This window comes from Haliotis asinina, chromosome 4, assembly GCF_037392515.1.
Source record: "Haliotis asinina isolate JCU_RB_2024 chromosome 4, JCU_Hal_asi_v2, whole genome shotgun sequence".
NCBI lineage: Eukaryota > Metazoa > Mollusca > Gastropoda > Lepetellida > Haliotidae > Haliotis > Haliotis asinina.
The window spans coordinates 37,972,125-37,993,157 of NC_090283.1; the positions used below are offsets into that span (position 1 = coordinate 37,972,125).

General features: G+C 40.2%; 1 protein-coding gene across 1 annotated transcript in view; it reads right to left on the reverse strand.

Annotated features, from left to right (window-relative positions):
• Window positions 1-261: 261 nt before the first annotated feature.
• LOC137282470 (protein unc-93 homolog A-like) overlaps window positions 262-21,033 on the reverse strand; it is a 55,153-nt gene continuing 34,381 nt past the window's right edge. The window contains exons 3-5 of the mRNA XM_067814226.1: window positions 1,881-1,994; window positions 1,187-1,451; window positions 262-644 (exon numbers count right to left, since the gene is read on the reverse strand). Of these exons, the coding sequence (XP_067670327.1) occupies window positions 415-644; window positions 1,187-1,451; window positions 1,881-1,994 (609 nt within the window). The 3' untranslated portion in view covers window positions 262-414. The remainder of the gene's footprint in view (window positions 645-1,186; window positions 1,452-1,880; window positions 1,995-21,033) is intronic.

Consider the following 21,033-nt stretch of genomic DNA (forward strand, 5'->3'; position numbering starts at 1 on the left):
CTGATGCTGACTGATCATCAGATAAGCAATGAACAAGAATCCTATATCATTAAAATCAGCCATTTTCATGTGTTATAATATGTGATGATTAGTGTGGTGGTGTAATATGTATCAGAGTAAATGTAAGGTGTGTTCGCAATATACCGTCTCTTAATCAATGTGCTGGTGTTTAGTTTTTTGCAGTCAGCCACCAAGGAGATGCCTAAAAAGCAAAACTTTATGACTGGTGGAATAAGCACAATGACATATGTAATCTCATAATGGCTATTCTGATTTGTATTTGAACAGTAATATCATATTTTTTTCTGTCATCAATATTTTTGAGTGGCACTCCAGATGTCCACACAAAAAAGTTCTCTTGGTAAGTTCCACATATCCAGCATACTTTGACTTCTGGTGTTGTTGATATGGCCTTCAGTTGTGGTCCTCAAAAACATCATCCTCATCTACATGCCTCACTCGATACTCGGCCAGCACATAGAACATGATTGCCACCACCAACATTGTCATCAACATGTACAGCTTGGCCGACACACACATGAACGTCCCACAGCAGAAGGCGATGGTGAGACCCAAACTCTGAAGCAGGCGGTAGTTGGCAAATGCTATATCTGGCTCATCTACACAGGTCAGGCAGATGAGAGCTGCAACAACAGATACACATTCTCTGTAACCTGGAAATATGTCATAATGAATTCAAATCACAAATGGCCTACTGTGAGAAGTGTAGTTGTATGCCGCTTTTGGCAATATTCCAGCAATATCACGGCAGGGGACACCAGAAATGAGAGTCACACTTTGTATCCAAGTAATTAATCTAACCTGGGTCTTTGATGTGATGAATGAACGCTTTATCAGTTACCTCAACGTCCTCAAATACCCTTGAAGGTAGATCACAATGACCTAATTACGGTATGAAGTAATTGTCCTTATCATTCAGAAAACATTAACATGTAAACATGCTTCTCTTGAATACAGTGTGATCTCATTCAAAGTAGTAGAAACATGGATCAAAGAGAAAGTCAGAGTCTTCCCCTTTGTGAAAGGGCTTCACTGAAGGAGTGGAAGGCCCCATTCTACTTGCACAATTCAAACACTAAACCACTAACAGAAAAAATCATCAAATATCTCTACTGTTTCAAAACGGTACAATGGTACAGGTGTCTTGAACTCTGTGAACACTTACTGTTACACTGTGTCTGCCACACCGCATCACAGACGCCCCAAGCTCCTGCCAGGACAAAGAACAACACTGGATGGTTGTCTGGTATCCATATAAGGAATCCAATCATGAGTGCAATGTGCATAATGCCGCCAAATCCAAGCACCACCTCCCGGGGGATCCGCTTCCCAGTCAGGGCCACCAAGATGGACCCCAGCATGCTGCAGATCCCCATAGTGATCATTGTGTAGCCCACGTACTCCTCTCCAAGTGTGCAGGTCACATAATGCTGCAAACAAACATACTCAAACCTCTAATAGCTTCCCAGATAGATACCTCTCAAATCTTGCCTGTAGGAAAAACAATGATGGTCTGATTCAAACCAAGGGTCAAAATCCTTTCATAATACCCCCTACAGCAATATCATAGTGATGTATTTTAAGTCAATTCTTTTAAATACTAGCTGACTCTAAATGCCGGCACATTTATTGTATTTAAAAACCTTCTGTCCAAATACATCTTAATATTAATGACTAAAATGGATTTCTCAAAACAAAAAAAACCCCCAAAAACATTGTTGTAGCCGTAGATTCAAGAAAAAGAACAGGAATTTGCATTACAATGCTGACATACAAATTATTTGGGGTGAGGTCAAAGAGGTATAAAAGCGTAACAACTGGAGTGAAACAATTTGGGTATTCATTGAAGATTATACTACCTGGTTAAAATCTGAATACATGAATCCTTGTTGTAGGCCAGTAAAAATTAGCAGAGGAATCAGCAGCCGAAATGTTTTGTGAGTTACCATCTGACTGACATGGTCTACCAACATCTGAAACATACAGAAGATCATCAAAAGTCACAGACTGTGAAACACCAAGTCTGTCAACAGCCAGCGTGTCACGTTAAACCCACATGGCCACCAACATCTGGAACAGAGGACAACATGAACAGTTGCAGACTCTGAAACACCAAGTGTGCCAACAGCCAGTGTGTCAAATATAACTCACATGTCCCTTGGAAATAAAACTTAAGCTCCATGTGCCTGACAAAAAGTCTGTCAGTGGACTGATTTATATATATCTCATCTGTCCCATAACACTCATAACCACCCTCAGTGAAATCAGGGTCAGGCTTTTTTAGAACATATATTAACCTTGGTGTATATGACATAACCATGAGAATTAACAATCAGTCACAATCAATGAAGAACCTCTCATGAGTATCAGAATATCACAGACATTTCTTGAAAATGAAATAGATGTGATATTCCAATAATAGCAAATGTTTGTACTGTGTGGACATCAAATGGGTATAACATCAAATTCATCAGACAGAACATTATGCAAGTAGATGAGGCTTGAGAGAAAAACAGGCACTATTTATAGACAAGTTATGGAGGCAATCCTCCAAGGCTAAGATAAACATCACAATCAAATCTGGTAGCTTGGCCTGGATCAAAGTCTTTGTACGAACATGTAATTGGATAATTGTGGGTTTATTACAAATCTGATGAAAATTGGTCGATACAATTTCTCAATTACAACTAAATCACTGGGTATGATTGGATTACTGATGGCAGTTAATGTCATTTTGCAAGTCTATTTAGAGGCAAGGCGGCTACACAAGCCAGCATCAGTAATAGCATTAACTACTCAAAGACTTCTGCTTCTTGTCAATAACAAAATACTACACTTAAAGTGTGGATGTCTGCTTCGTATTAGATAGTCTACTGTATTTAATTCATGGATTGTATGTAATTCGACAGTAAAAGACAGAATTAATAATTTCCATAATGAAGTGGAAGTGTAATCTAACATATCCTGCACACTGTTGCTCAGTGCTACAGCTGTTCGTAATGATGACATCTAGATTATCCAAGCAAATTTGAGTCCAACAAAGAAACCAATGTGTGCAATTACAAAACCAAACCAAATGATTGCAAAGGTGCTGTTGATAGAAGTTTCTCTGCACTATAACAGAGGACTCTGTGCCTCAGGGATGAAATTCTTCCTAGCCCCCATGGCTGTAAACCTTCTGAATTACCTAGGGTGAAACAATTCTTGGCTACCTAGACTGAAACTACCCCTGGCTTCCTTGGGTGAAACCTTTGGGGGTTACCTAAGGTGAAACAATTGGGGGTTACCTAGGGTGAAACCTTTGGGGGTTACCTAGGGTGAAACCTTTGGGGGTTACCTAAGGTGAAACAATTCCTGGTTACCTAGGGTGAAACAATTCCTGGTTACCTAGGGTAAAACTACGTGGTTACCTGGGGTGAAACAATTCCTGGTTAAATGGGGTGAAACAATTCCTGGTTACCTAAGGTGAAACAATTCCTGGTTACCTAGGGTGAAACAATTCCTGGTTACCTAGGGTGAAACAATTCCTGGTTACCTAGGGTAAAACTACGTGGTTACCTGGGGTGAAACAATTCCTGGTTACCTAGGGTAAAACTACGTGGTTACCTGGGGTGAAACAATTCCTGGTTAAATGGGGTGAAACAATTCCTGGTTACCTAGGGTAAAACTACGTGGTTACCTGGGGTGAAACAATTGGGGGTTACCTAGGGTGAAACAATTCCTGGTTACCTAGGGTAAAACTACGTGGTTACCTGGGGTGAAACAATTCCTGGTTAAATGGGGTGAAACAATTCCTGGTTACCTAGGGTGAAACAATTCCTGGTTACCTAGGGTGAAACAATTCCTGGTTACCTGAGGTGAAACAATTCCTGGTTACCTAGGGTAAAACTACGTGGTTACCTGGGGTGAAACAATTCCTGGTTAACTGGGGTGAAACAATTCCTGGTTACCTAGGGTGAAACAATTCCTGGTTACCTGGGGTGAAACAATTCCTGGTTACCTAGGGTAAAACTACGTGGTTACCTGGGGTGAAACAATTGGGGGTTACCTAGGGTGAAACAATTCCTGGTTACCTAGGGTAAAACTACGTGGTTACCTGGGGTGAAACAATTCCTGGTTACCTAGGGTGAAACAATTCCTGGTTACCTAGGGTGAAACAATTCCTAGTTACCTAGGGTAAAACTACGTGGTTACCTGGGGTGAAACAATTGGGGGTTACCTAGGGTGAAACAATTCCTGGTTACCTAGGGTGAAACAATTCCTGGTTACCTAGGGTAAAACTACGTGGTTACCTGGGGTGAAACAATTCCTGGTTACCTAGGGTGAAACAATTCCTGGTTACCTAGGGTGAAACAATTCCTAGTTACCTAGGGTAAAACTACGTGGTTACCTGGGGTGAAACAATTGGGGGTTACCTAGGGTGAAACAATTCCTGGTTACCTAGGGTGAAACAATTCCTGGTTACCTAGGGTAAAACTACGTGGTTACCTGGGGTGAAACAATTCCTGGTTACCTAGGGTGAAACAATTCCTGGTTACCTAGGGTGAAACAATTCCTAGTTACCTAGGGTAAAACTACGTGGTTACCTGGGGTGAAACAATTGGGGGTTACCTAGGGTGAAACAATTCCTGGTTACCTATGGTAAAACTACGTGGTTACCTGGGGTGAAACAATTCCTGGTTAAATGGGGTGAAACAATTCCTGGTTACCTAGGGTGAAACAATTCCTGGTTACCTGGGGTGAAACAATTCCTGGTTACCTAGGGTAAAACTACGTGGTTACCTGGGGTGAAACAATTCCTGGTTAACTGGGGTGAAACAATTCCTGGTTACCTAGGGTAAAACTACGTGGTTACCTGGGGTGAAACAATTCCTGGTTAAATGGGGTGAAACAATTCCTGGTTACCTAGGGTGAAACAATTCCTGGTTACCTAGGGTGAAACAATTCCTGGTTACCTGGGGTGAAACTATTCCTGGTTACCTAGGGTAAAACTACGTGGTTACCTGGGGTGAAACAATTGGGGGTTACCTAGGGTGAAACAATTCCTGGTTACCTAGGGTGAAACAATTCCTGGTTACCTAGGGTAAAACTACGTGGTTACCTGGGGTGAAACAATTCCTGGTTACCTAGGGTGAAACAATTCCTGGTTACCTAGGGTAAAACTACGTGGTTACCTGGGGTGAAACAATTGGGGGTTACCTAGGGTGAAACAATTCCTGGTTACCTAGGGTGAAACAATTCCTGGTTACCTAGGGTAAAACTACGTGGTTACCTGGGGTGAAACAATTCCTGGTTAAATGGGGTGAAACAATTCCTGGTTACCTAGGGTGAAACAATTCCTGGTTACCTAGGGTGAAACAATTCCTGGTTACCTAGGGTAAAACTACGTGGTTACCTGGGGTGAAACAATTCCTGGTTACCTAGGGTAAAACTACGTGGTTACCTGGGGTGAAACAATTCGTGGTTAAATGGGGTGAAACAATTCCTGGTTACCTAGGGTGAAACAATTCCTGGTTACCTAGGGTAAAACTACGTGGTTACCTGGGGTGAAACAATTCCTGGTTAAATGGGGTGAAACAATTCCTGGTTACCTAGGGTAAAACTACGTGGTTACCTGGGGTGAAACAATTCCTGGTTAAATGGGGTGAAACAATTCCTGGTTACCTAGGGTGAAACAATTCCTGGTTACCTAGGGTGAAACAATTCCTGGTTACCTGAGGTGAAACAATTCCTGGTTACCTAGGGTAAAACTACGTGGTTACCTGGGGTGAAACAATTCCTGGTTAAATGGGGTGAAACAATTCCTGGTTACCTAGGGTAAAACTACGTGGTTACCTGGGGTGAAACAATTCCTGGTTAAATGGGGTGAAACAATTCCTGGTTACCTAGGGTGAAACAATTCCCGGTTACCTGGGGGGAAGGCTGCAGTAGTCTGTTGACTGTGGTATACTCTGGTATCAACCATAGGCAGTCTGTGCTAAGTGTTATAGCCTTATATCAGCCAATGGTATCCTGAATCACATGGTATATGTTGATGACAGCCACAAGTAGTTTGTATCCCATGGTATTTGATATATAGTCAAAGGTAGTCTGTATCCATGCAATGATTCATGACAGTATGACAATTCGAAACCATAGTGAGTAAGTTAGTTTGTGCAACACTCCTGACAATGAGGCATACCATTGTCACCATACCTTGGTGTGCTGGTACATGCTGAGATATATGTATGAACCATACAGGAAGTAAAGACAAATTACCAGCTGTACCTCTCATTTGTTTCATGCAAACAAGTAGCATTACCTCAGAATTTCTCCAGACAACTGGTTGTAACACTTCTAAAGTTGTTACTCTATCACTACCAGAGTGTACATCACTTTGCAGTCCACTTGGCACTATTTTGGTAATAAATCATACTGATTCATTGAATGAATAATATACAGGAAATATATTCTTGCGTATAAGCGCTGTATTAAATTTTGGAACAAGTTGTTGTAAATGCCATCATCACGTTTTCCCAGAAAATGTTATAATTTAATGTTATTGGATGTATCCAATGGTAAAACTAACTGGGCTGCAAAACTTAGAATGTTGTTATATAAGATGGGGTTTGGGTATGTGTGGGAACGACAATGCATTAATAATATTGATGCATTTTTATCAGAATTCGTGATGAGGGCGCAAAATATGTACATCCAGGGTTGGTATGAATCTCTGTCATCAAGTTCTAAAAGTTATTCTTATTCACTATATAAACAAGTATTTAGACAAGAACTTTATTTACAGTGTATACAGGTGAAGAAATTCTGTATTGCTCTTGCTCGCTTTCGTTGCAGTTCTCACCAGTTAGCCATTGAAAATGGTAGATATCATAATATACCTAGATATTTCAGATATTGTAATATGTGCTCAGGTAACCATATTGAAAATGAATACCACTTTCTCTTAATTTGTCCAGCTTATAATCGTCTGCGCACTCTGTATATTCCTCAATATTATTATAACCCTCCTACTCTGTTTAAATTCAATGCATTGATGTCTGTAGACAACCCTATGGGATTAAGAAATCTTGCAATGTATGTATGTCTTTCATGCAAATGAACTGCATAAAAGCCGTTTGTTGGCTGCAAAATAACTCATACAATGCTATGTATTATGGGCCAATGGCCTACATACTCCTGAATAAAAAGAGAGAAAAAGAGAGAGAATGAATAATTTTGGAATCATTGAACATATTGGATAAGCATCTGGAGTCTTGTCATAGTGACTGAAGAAATACAACCATGGTTCAAATAATACTAAAGACCAAAGCCCATGTAGCCCAAACATGTATGACTTAATTGCAGTTATTGCTATGATGCTGATCTCCATTAATCCTCATCACCACCATATTGTATATGAACTGTCAGCTAACACATGCATCGTACTCATTTTTATTAATTAGTGTGTGTGACATTTAAATGGTCATCCCCTCGGCCATGTTTGCCATCACACATCACTAGGTCCAACGCAATGACATTGTCTCTTTGTCACTGTTAACATGCTAGGCATTCTGACTCTTGTGTAAGCTGACCACGAGCAGATTGTATCACTTAATTAGTGTTGAGCTGCTGTCTTGTGTATTTGTTCATGACGTATTATCTAACTAACTAAAAATGTTCTGACTAAACATATTTCTACATCATCATTCTAAGCTAGTTCCCTAGTTGACAGACTGATGAATTATACAGACAGACAAAGATATATGTTGTTTTTGACATGTGTATTCCAGCCGACAAAATACAGTCAGTAGGGTTCATGTGAAGAGTCCAAGGAATCGAACAACATTTCACACAAGTTGGCAAACACCACTAGATTTACAGTCTTGATGAATACTAAAAAGCAACAGCTGAATATACACCTGCCCTCACCACTATCAGTATAGGTACCTGACAGAATAGTATATAACCCCAGGTTTGTCACATTATTGCTGGTATTATTGGAAGTAATTTGGTAAAATACTAATACTGGGCTATGAGCTTATATGTCATGGCTTTTGAAACAATGGCAGCAACAATATGTGTAAAGGTGTATAAATTCTGTCCAGGGGAAGGCCATCATTATTTGCCATGCTTTCCAGCCATTCACACTGAACCATATGAAATGTCTACTCATCATTTATAAAAACTCCAAAGCAGCAGAATTCATGTGAAAGCCATAACAACTGAACTCTCATAGCTGTTGAACAGCTCTGAAGGACAAAAAACATATTTGTTCTAATAGACAAAAAAGAATAACTCCAGTAGGAATTTTGTGTCCCCTGAGTGATCAATAAATGAATGCCTGCGTAGCACTACAACAATAAACCTGAATCGTAGTGTTTGATTGGCTAGCAGGGCACAAGCCCAAGTCTGGGAGGTTGGGGCAACAATCCACTGGAATAACATCCCCACTCTTGTCAAACATTATTCTTTCATTGATTAAAAATATCCTGGAATAATAATCCAAATATTGACAGCATGTCAGGGAGGAAAGAGAATTAATTCTTGCTTTAGACTGGTGCTATTAGTCATGGCTTAACACCAAGTATATCAATTACTGGGCAAAGTTGTAGTGAAGTGTGTGTTAGGATGTACAGGAACCCAATGTTGACCTAATGTGTGGTATATTTCATCTATCAATGCAAGTTCGCTTCCATTAACAAGTTGTGTAGTCATTAGAGGTGGTGGTGGCGCTGCTGCCACACAAGCTGGCCAGTCCCGAAGGAACCGCTACATCACAGCTAAAAGTCTTCAAGCTGCAATGGCAAGTGTCCAAATATGGTTGTATTTATTGGGATTTCGTTTTCGAAGCAGCAAATAGATAAGACTTACGCATGTGAAACACTCTCCCTGAACACATAGACTTAGCCCCACTCTCAGCCTGCTGACCCAGTGAAATCAATTGGCAACGGCTAGCGTTAATATTTCTCTTGAGTTTTGTGCATTTCCAACGTCAATTTCAGCGGTGACAGTTTCATTTCAGAGGAATGTGTCCGTCAATAGTGTTGTTCAGAACTGTATTTAAAAAAGTCTATAGCAGTTGACCCATCACACTGTTTTGTCTTCTTCCAGGACATAAATTCCTGGCACTAATATTCAGTGCAGTCTGGTCTCATTGTTTAACATGTATACCAGCACTGTCCAATGGGTTCTGATGCAGCCAATTCAAATACAGCAGTCAGACTCCACATGATATTCCGGCAGCCTTGCAGATGATCTCCTGTATCTAAGGAAGCTGAGTGTCATGGTGGATGATGACACAGATGTGTTGTAGATGACACAGATACATGTGGTCAGTATGCACAAATGTAGAATGGATGCTGACCAAAATATGCATAGCATCCCCAGAACACACAATAATAGTTACTGTATTACATTCATGACAAGAAATATATAGACCTGTAGTATATTATTTCAGCATTCTACACCAGTTCCAAGGACCTGTGAAATTGTTAACAGGAAGTCTCCAAGACCCTTAGTTTTGGTGGATAAAGCAAATGCCTGGCACTTTCACATCTCCTCATGACTGGTGACATTGTACAGATCTTCACATGATAATTGATAATGACACTGTACAGATCTTCTCATGACTGATGAAGAATCCATACAGCTCTTCTCATGACTGATGGCAACATTGTACAGCTCTTCTCATGACTGGTGACATTGTACAGATCTCGTCATGACTGATGACAACACTGTAAAGATCTTTTCATGATGGCATTATATAGATCTTCATAGGATTGATAGTGATGCTGTACAGATCTTCTGATGACTAATGACACTGCACAGATCGTCTCATGAGTGATGACACTCTACAGATCTTCTCAAGACTGAAAATGATACTGTGCAGATCTGCTCATGATTGATAATGATACTGTAGAAATCTTCTCATGACCGAATTACATTGTACAGATCTTCACATGATTTATAATAATACAGTACAGAACTTCTACATGATTGACAATACAGTACAGATCTTCTCATGACTGATAACGATATGGTACAGATCTTCTGGTGACTGATGACAATACTGTACAGATCTTGTGATAACTGATGACACTGTAGAAATCCTCAAACGATTGATGATACTGTACAGATCTTCTGATGATGATACCATAGAGATCTTCTGACTGATGACACTGTACAGATCTTCATATGATTGATGACACTGTAGAAATCTTCATACAATTGATTGATAATGTACAGGTCTCCTGATGACTTTACACATCTCATGACAGATGACACTGTACAGATCTTCAGATGATGACACTGTACAGATCTTCTGATGACCAATGACATATATACTGGTAGCTGGTGGCTCATATCACTTCAGGACCCTGTATGATCTTGACAAAGAATACAAGGCTGTATGTGCAGTGATAATGACACTGCACAGATCTTCTGATGACTGATGATGATACCATAGAGATCTTCTGACTGATGACACTGTACAGATCTTCTGATGACTGATGACATATATACCGGTACCTCATATGACTTGAGGACACTGCATGATCTTGACAAAGAATATAAGGCTGTATGTGCAGTGTTTGTATCAAACTTTGGGGAATTATCTTCACATAAACAGGGATAAGAAGGGTTTTCATCTGATCTAAACTGTCCATTCCAGTTGTTTTCACGACCATACATCGCCACAATTCATACAATGATCTTTTCCATACAATTTGTCAGCTGCAGGGTGAACTATGTTCTGACAAGTAGCAAGTCCATGTTTGGGCATCAGTCCCTGTTTTTACCTGTTGGTGAAGCAATGTATCCTGGTCTGCAACATCTCAATCTAGAAGGGCAGAAACATACATATGTGTCATTTGATTTCGGCCCTTGAGTTAATGTGCTTGTAGGGTTGATATGTTTCAGGCCCATGCTGTCTCTTTCACTATTTGCAGGGTATGCATAACTAAATTCCTGCTATGAAATCAAATGAGTGTCCGGAAAAAACCGATGAGAACAGCACAACCATTGATCCACAGCATCTGTGCATGATGAGGCACACTGCACATTGTAACCCCTTGATCTTGGTTGACTTGCAACACCAGCATAAAGGTTTGGGACCTGTTCTAACCCAGTCTCCAAACAGAGTTTCATCTGTACAAACATGCTTTATGGATATTTTGCTTGTACCATTCATGTAAAAGTGTACCTATGAGACATCTCGCTAAGGATCAATCATGGAGTTATTTAACACATTTGGAAAAGCTTAGTACTTTTCTTTCCTTTTGGATGACATGGTGTTTTACACCAACAACTTCACTGGAAGTTATTAAAACTATATTCATGACTCTTATCATGTGATGTCATAGTTGGGTGTGAGTTAATATCAACACTTTCAAATACACACTGTATTCATGGAGATTATGGAAACACATTTATGTATCAGTAAGTGTAAGTAACCTTGTTCTCAGTACTTTTCGGTACACACCACTACTGAGTCTAACAAAACATTATGGGAGGTCGTGTCAGGTAACCTTTGAGACTGACCAATCAAAACACAGCTTATCAAATTGCGGAAGTGCACATTCGCACACACCTTTTGAACTTTTTGTCTTGATAAGGTTCGTACCCGAATGACCCCGAATACTATGTAGCGTACGCTTGCTTCCGGGTGATGCCCACAGTGTACGTACAACCATGACAACGGTGAGTAAACAGTCACTGAAAATAGTGGTTTTGGCAATATTCAGGGATGTTATCTTGCGGAAATATTAGCTAATGGTAACCATGTCAACAGAAACCCCAAAGCGTTATTACTGCAGGTCAAATAACTGTGTCATATGCGGATTTTTGTTTATGGAGAGATCTGTGTCAGTGACCTGAATATTTTGAAAGTCCCTCCTATTCCTAAATAATAGCCGTGATTAGTTAAATCCATTTAACCTCGCATTTGATTGGTCACTCAAAGGTTACCTGACGCGACCTTCTACTAGGTTTTGTTAGACTCAGTGTTTGTGTGTCATGAAATACACTGAGGCTAAGTTTACTTAGACTGCAGTAAGTTCTCAAAGACCTGTACATACCAACTATCAAACTAGCTTTGGTATGCCAGGACTGACTGGTTATGTTTGACTGAAGAGGTAGAATCATTTAACCAAATTGAAAACAGAAGAACTGTTTTTGCATCAAACACATTTCCTATTTAAGTGAAAAGAAAACTTCCAAGAGGAAAGCTGTGACATCTCTAACTGGCTGTGCAAAAACTTTTTCTGACACAATTTGATAATGCAAACTTTGAGGATGTAATGATACCCACTTGGATTGGATACAGGTCTGGGTTATTTGTGCTCTGGTCTCACATGCCGTTCTCCTACAACCACTTAACCTAATTGATGTACTGAAGAGCAGGGTTGGGCTGCAAGCACTGACAAATGCTGACAACCTTCATTTATAAATACACTTTGAGTGTACAATAAAAATGATATGATGACTGGAAAACATCCCATTTCTGTGGCCCTTTACCTCTGCCTGTGGATACGTCTCATTTTGACCAGCACAGTGACAGGTGCTTCAAAGACACTGGCTGTTGAGTAGTGCATCATCCCTTTTATATGCGCCAGATTCATGGGTAATGTGTCAGCCTGCAGGAAGGTGGTTTAACTGACATGTCATGGTAACTGACAAGCTGAACCTTCTGGAAATTGATACTTTTTGAAAAGGAAAATTTATTGACAGGTGAAAGAGATTAGAAGTTGGAACCTTCTGGCAAAAAACACTGCACTGAGCAGCCAGTACCGCATGAACATTTTGAAAAAATAAAAGGATTTTCTGGCTCTAGTTGACATGTTAATAGAAACTTGAGCTCAGTGTTATTGCTTACATATTTATTGGGTTAGATCATCCATGATCTCTGTGCCTGTGCAGTTTGCTTGATGTTTAAGCATGGAAACATTTCTCAGTCATAAAAAGTCAGAAGAGAAGATTTTCTTGAGAACTGAATATCACTGTTAGAATCAATACTTCTCACATATTTTACTTTCTTTCAAATAAGACTGCCTAAGATGTGAGACTGTATTCCTTTCCCTGCTTGACTGTGACATGACTGCCTACATTGTTAGACTGTGAGAAGACTGCCTACAACATTAGAATGTGACATGACTGCCTACACCATCCGACTGTGACATGACTGTCTACACCACTAGATTGTGACATGATTGCCTACACTATCAGACTGACATGACAGCCTATACTGCCAGAATGACATGACTGCCTATACCAACATTATTACTTTCACTGCTGGACTGTGACATGACTGTCAACACTGTGATATCACTGCCCATGTTATATCATAAGCATTGTTAGAGGCTGACATTATTCAATGGATTCTGTCTATTGCTTATTTAATGGGTACTGTTAAAACTCCATGTTATTCAGTGGATTCTCTCTATTGGTCTATGATATATGATGGGCACTGTTAGAGCTACATGCTATTCCAGTGCTTCTGTATATTGCTCTATGTTAATTGATGGGGACTGTTGGAGCTTCATGTTATTCGACGGGTTCTGTCTTTTGGTCCATGATATTCAATGGGCATTGTTAGAGCTTTGTGCTATTCAATGGGTTCTGTCTATTGGTCCATGATATTCAATAGGCATTGTTAGAGCTTCGTGTTATTCAATGGGTTCTGTCTATTGGTCCATGATATTCAAAGGGCATTGTTAGAGCTTCATGTTATTCAATGGGTTCTGTCTATTGGACCATGATATTCAATGGGCATTGTTAGAGCTTCATGTTATTCAGTGGGTTCTGTCTATTGGTCCATGATATTCAATGGGCATTGTTAGAGCTTCATGTTATTCAGTGGGTTCTGTCTATTGGACCATGATATTCAATGGGCATTGTTAGAGCTTCATGTTATTCAGTGGGTTCTGTCTATTGGACCATGATATTCAATGGGCATTGTATGAGCTTCATGTTATTCAGTGGGTTCTGTCTATTGGACCATGATATTCAATGGGCATTGTTAGAGCTTCATGTTATTCAGTGGGTTCTGTCTGTAGCTCTATGTTACCTGATGGGCATTGTTAGGACCCTGTCTATTGGGCTATGATATATGATGGGCACTGTTAGAAGTCCATTGGTTTCTATTTCTTTATGATGTTTGATGGGTATTGTTGAAGCTCCATGTTAGTCAATAGTTTATGTCTATTGCTCAATGTTATTAGATGGGCACTGTTAGAGCTCCCTGTCATTCAATGCTACCAACGGCTATGAAGGATGTATGTAGAATGTACAACTACTACAGTTAACATGTATGTGTACATGACACCTAATTGAGGTCATACATCTTGACACCATGCCACATCAATTACAGTTAAAAATAGTTCATGCATCCACATTCCTCTCTCTGTCTCCACCATCAACACTCACAGAAGACAGATAAATCTATAAATAGCAATCCTTAAGCCAGAATAGCTTTTGGCATTTGATACAATTGCCGAAAGCAGCTGGCCTTGTGCTATTCTGTGCATCTAGTGATTGATTGTGGTGCTCCTTAAGGGTTTGCAACAGTAATAGTGTTGAGGATCACTTGTTTAGGACATGCCTGACCTTTCCTGCATAAGAAACTAGAGCTACAGGAAACAGCAAATCCTCATTCACACTCATGCAGCCAATATCAGTTTCAAATGCAGAACATTTGATATATTGGTACGTTATTGATTCTGGTGAATGACCTTTGTTCAATGTAGTATAGACTTTTAGTATGGCAATACACACAGGAAAACCTTGTGGCACCATCTGGAGAAGTGTAGATCAGTTCCAATATCACAAGCTAACACAGATTGCAAAGTGTGAAATAGAGCTCTACAGAATCAATTATACATGATGAAGACTGTACAGTGGCATTTGGGATGGGAAACAAATATGTGTCATGAGTAGGTACAGCTATGTGATGTGTGTAGGTGGCAATACATGTCATGTGGAGGCGCAAACCTATTTGGTTTCCTGGTAGAAATATGTGTGATGTACACTTAGAAATATGAATTGTGTAGGTAGATGGTGCATTTACTTGTAGGTGTACACAGACTGTAAGAGTATACAGATACACCTACAGTGTGTGTAGCTCAAGTAGGTCAGAAAGACTGTGGGTGTATCACACAGAGGTAGGGTACACAGACTGTGTGTCATACAGAGGTAGGGTACACAGACTGTGTGTCATATAGATGTATGGTACATAGACTGTGTGTCATATAGATGACAGGTACATAGACTGTGTGTCATATAGATGACAGGTACATAGACTGTGTGTAATATAGATGTAGGGTACACAGACTGTGAGTCATACAGAGGTTGGGTACATAGACTGTGTGCCATATAGAGGTAGGGTACACACAGACTGTGTGTCACATAGGGGTAGGGTACACAGACTGTGGGTATATCATATAGATGTAGGGTACACAGACTGTGGGTATATCATATAGATGTAGGGTACACAGACTGTGGGTATATCATATAGATGTAGGGTACACAGACTGTGGGTATATCACATAGATGTAGGGTACACAGATGTGGGTATATCATATAGATGTAGGGTACACAGACTGTGGGTATATCATATAGATGTAGGGTACACAGATGTGGGTATATCATATAGATGTAGGGTACACAGATGTGGGTATATCATATAGATGTAGGGTACATTTACTGCAGGTGTATGTGGATACAGAATCAATGGTTAACAACATGGTTTCTGACTGTTGGCATGGATCCAGGAGGGACTTGACTCGGGCTGTCTGGCATTCTCCATTCATTCTCTCCTTGCTGCTATGATCATCACACTTTCACAATCGACTTCGCCCATTCCAATCAAGGCCAGACAAATTCTTAACTCATTACTGGAGCATGGACTCAACTTGGCTGGTGAATCATTGTAGGCTGGTTCTGCCCATGCAGAACTGTCCCTTCAAAGAGGTGCATGGGGCTTCTCCTCATCTACACTTGGGATTATTGCTGTATTGTCCATGTGTATGTATACAACCCAGCGCTACCTCATTCCAGACTAATATGACAGACGTACAGAACCATTATATGAAATAAGTGAAGTGTTCTCATTCAAACAATATTGGTTCTGAAAAGAATTACTGTTAATGTTTCAGTGGGGTTGTGACAGTGACCTCTTGGCTCATTCAAATACATCTACAGTTTCATAACATTAGACTTGCTGAAGTGTTGGTGATGTTTTTCAGACTGTATATTAGTGTGTATTATTATCCAGTGGATCTGCAAAGTAGAAACCAGGTGGATACAATATGAAGTACTGAAACCTGTTACACCTCCTATGATGCTACAAGTGTCCAACAATATTTACTGACATGCAGTACTGTGGCAAGTGACTCAACACGTATACTGGCATCCAGTACTGAGGCAAGTGACCTAGCATGTTTACTCAGATGCAGTACTGGGCAAGTAACCCAGCATGTTTAATGGCATACAGGACTGTTGTGCAAGTGATCCAGCATGTTTAATGGCATACAGGACTGTTGTGCAAGTGATCCAGCATGTTAACTCAGATACAGTACTGTGGCAAGTGACCTAACATGTTTACTGACATGCAGTACTGTGGCAAGTGACCTAACATGTTTACTGACATGCAGTACTGTGGCAAGTGACCTAACATGTTTACTGACATGCAGTACTGTGGCAAGTGACCCAACATGTTTACTGACATGCAGTACTGTGGCAAGTGACCTAACATGTTTACTGGCATCCAGGGGCCCATTTCAGAAAACTCTCGTAAGCTTAAGATCACGTAAGTTTTCCCGTAGCCCTTGTATCTCCTATACTGTAGCACAGAAGCTACGGATGCTACGAGAAAAGTTACGAGATTCTAGGCTTACGAGAGCTTTGTGAAATGGGGCACTGCACTGTGGCAAGTGGTCCAACATGTTTACTCAGATGTCTTTGTGTTGCACTGTGGAAATGGACCCTGTGTTGAATGATCAGAAATATCCCTGGTCCAGCTCGATGACATGACAGGGAGCCACAAGACCTAATCCTGAATGTACTGTAAACCTGGTAATCTCACAAGGGCAAAGCATCCTGCTCCAGATTCTATTTCATTAAACTTGGTCTGTCATTATTCTTTTAACCTCTAATCTAAGCCTTAACATAATTTACGTTTTGATGAATGTAGCACAGTTGTTTTTTTGCACATTTATTTTATTCAGTTTCACCTTTTCAAAGAGTGAAAGACAATCCTTTTCCCTGAGTGCCACTTGAACTGTGTCTGTTCAGTTTGATTTCTCCTCTTATACCCAATAAATATATCCCATTTCTGTTTTTCAAATTTTGCATTTATTGTCACTTTTATGACCTACAGCCGGCTAACTGACAAACTCTCTCACTGCACTGTTAGTAAATTAGGCCACTTAGTTCTATATTTACAAATCCATAAAAACACAAAGGTTCACATATTAAAAAGAACTCAGAAAGTTTTAGTCAACTGAAATTACTTATCTGCATTAAGACAGGGATATGGAAAAACATTCAACCCATGATCAGTATCAAACATATTTACAGTCTACTGAATTAAGTTCCTAATAACAAGACCCTGTGCTCCAAGAATAACATCAATTTTGACATCCATGACAGAACTCTTGCACAGGACAAAACACTAGCTAGACATGGTTCATGTTCTCTCTGTGAATCATTGCAAGAGACCCAAATCAAGGCAACAAACAATAGTGTAACAACATAAAAACATACACTCTCAAGACAACCACATTGAGTGTTCATCTGCAATTACAACACCCTTGGTCCTCAACTGTACACTGTGGAAAAACACTTTGCAATCAATGTTCAATGATAACAAGCACCTTCTACTGGTATATGCAGGGAAGCTACTGTCATGCATGCTCTTTCACATGCCATAATCCTAGAAATTACCTTTTAAGTTACTATGGATTTAGATAGGATTGACAACATCCTCAAGCAGCTTGTGTCAGATACTTTATTAGACATTGTCTTACACTCCTCTGGCTGTCCTATGATAGACTGATTGTTTATCTCAGCCTTTAATGGAAATCTTATGGTTTTTGTGGCTTTTCTATACTGGTTGTTGGGTGATGATATCAAAGACATTACTGCTTTGATGCATCCATGGTTACAATGCCAATTAATCATTTAGGACTCTCTAGCGTATAATAAACATTAACACAAGTCAAAAGATGTGGTTATTTCTCCATTGATCAGTGGGATTGCAATATTTCTATAACAACGTTAAACAGGTTCCTTTCCCAGCTCCCTGCTATCTTCTCTGTGCTGGGACCACTGCCAGGAACTTGCACAAGTGCATGACTTATTGAGGCTCCTTGCTGTCTATGGTAAGGTTTAAGGGGAACCATACATAATTCAATGGTGGGCAAAATACAATTTGGAATGGACGCTGAGAACTGCCTCTGAGCTCAAGCTGCTCACAAAAAGAATGAATATACATACAAAATCGATAAATTTATGAAACACTGCAAATGTGGGCATTTTTTAGCTATTTGTTGCATTTTTTCTCTCTTGCAAATACAACAAATAACAGTCATATATAATAAGGTAAACATTTGATAGTCATTACCATGTTCATTTGGATTTTCATCTTCATTACTTTCAGATCCTTCAACAAATATCAAAGAGGAATATAATTTGTGAATATTCATGAGCTCATAAACCAATCAGGCACAGTCTAGAAGTACTGCTGTGTGGCTTGAGATAATAACAAACAAGCCATAGGGATCACTGAATTAATATCGTATATCATTTAACCTAGACTAGGGACCTGCAACATTACCTCACATCAGGCTCATCATGTTAAAGAGTCACTTACAAGAGACTAAGCAATTTGCAATCCATTGTAAGTTTTAGTAAGAAATGGATGAAAAGGTTCAACACACTGATTAGATACATTATCTCAGCCTAAGCTGTACTTGTAATTAGCAAATGCTAGTGGAGGCCATCAGCTAGTGTGTGTACGGATTGTATCAACACAGCAAACTTGTGACTGTAGACTGCGACTGTACAAGAAAGTGTTCAGACTGGATGCAGCATCACAGTTGTCTTCAACTGTACTTGTAGCTACACAGTGTGTGACTGGATGCAGCATCACAATTGTCTTCAACTGTACTTGTAGCTACACTGTGTGTGACTGGATGCAGCATCACAATTGTCTTCAACTGTACTTGTAGCTACACTGTGTGTGACTGGATGCAGCATCACAATTGTCACAATTGTCTTCAACTGTACTTGTAGCTACACAGTGTGTGACTGGATGCAGCATCACAATTGTCTTCAACTGTACTTGTAGCTACACTGTGTGTGACTGGATGCAGCATCACAAATGTCACAATTGTCTTCAACTGTACTTGTAGCTACACTGTGTGTGACTGGATGCAGCATCACAATTGTCTTCAACTGTACTTGTAGCTACACTGTGTGTGACTGGATGCAGCATCACAATTGTCTTCAACTGTACTTGTAGCTACACTGTGTGTGACTGGATGCAGCATCACAATTGTCACAGTTGTCCTCAACTGTACTTGTAGCTACACTGAGTGTGACTGAATGCAGCATCACAATTGTCTTCAACTGTACTTGTAGCTACACTGTGTGTGACTGGATGCAGCATCATAATTGTCACAGTTGTCTTCAACTGTACTTGTAGCTACACTGTGTGTGACTGGATGCAGCATCGCAATCATCTTCAACTGTACTTGTAGCTACACTGAGTGTGACTGGATGCAGCATCATAATTGTCACAATTGTCTTCAACTGTACTTGTAGCGACACTGTGTGTGACTGGATGCAGCATCACAATTGTCACAATTGTCTTCAACTGTACTTGTAGCGACACTGTGTGTGACTGGATGCAGCATCACAATTGTCACAATTGTCTTCAACTGTACTTGTAGCGACACTGTGTGTGACTGGATGCAGCATCACAATTGTCTTCAACTGTACTTGTAGCTACACTGTGTGTGACTGGATGCAGCATCACAATTGTCTTCAACTGTACTTGTAGCTACACTGTGTGTGACTGGATGCAGCATCACAATTGTCTTCAACTGTACTTGTAGCTACACTGTGTGTGACTGGATGCAGCATCGCAATCATCTTCAACTGTACTTCAACCCATTCAGTGCTTTACATCAACAAGCATTGCAGTTGTTTACTCAAGCTTAATATTTGGCTGAAATTAAAGTCTGTCAAGTGCAATATTTGCCATACTCAGTTGTTAGCTTTGCAAAAGGAGGCATTAACACTTGCCAGCTAACCTATGGCAAATTGATTAATGTGGAGGGCATCCTTCCCATGAGTTAAAGTTTCCGTGTTCTGAAAGGTTTTGCTTGTATTTAATCATCATTTACGCTAGTGGAGTTTCAAAGTTCAGTTCTGGTCATGCTATTGTATCAAAGTGGTTAATGTAATGTTTCATGTTCTTTTCTCAGTAGCAAGCTTACACCAGGAGACTGACTGACTGACTTGTGTCTACAGTACAAACCCACCATCATGACTGAGGAGCTGTGTGATGAAGGCTGAGAGGAGGAAGACAGGAGGGATCAGTTTGCTTCATTTCCTAGGGAATTGACTTGACTGTCATCCTAAAATTTCTGATGATTATATTATTTACCATGGTTATGATGTAGCAACATGTCATTGTGCCTTTTGCCTGCTATGTAATGAGAGGGATCTAAGAGGTGAGACTAGTGGAGACAGGGATCTAAGGGTCAGTACTGGAGACAGGGATCTAAGGGGTGAGTAGTGGAGACAGGGATCTACGGGGTGAGTAGTGGAGACAGGGATCTAAGGGTTGAGTAGTTGAGACAGGGATCTAAGAGGTGAAACTAGTGGAGACAGGGATCTAAGAGGTTTGACTAGTGGAGACATGGATCTAAGGGGTGAGAGTAGTGGAGACAGGGATCTAAGAGGTGAGACTAGTGAAGACAGGGATCTAAGTGGTGGGTAGTGGAGACAGGGATCTAAGGGGTGAGTAGTGTA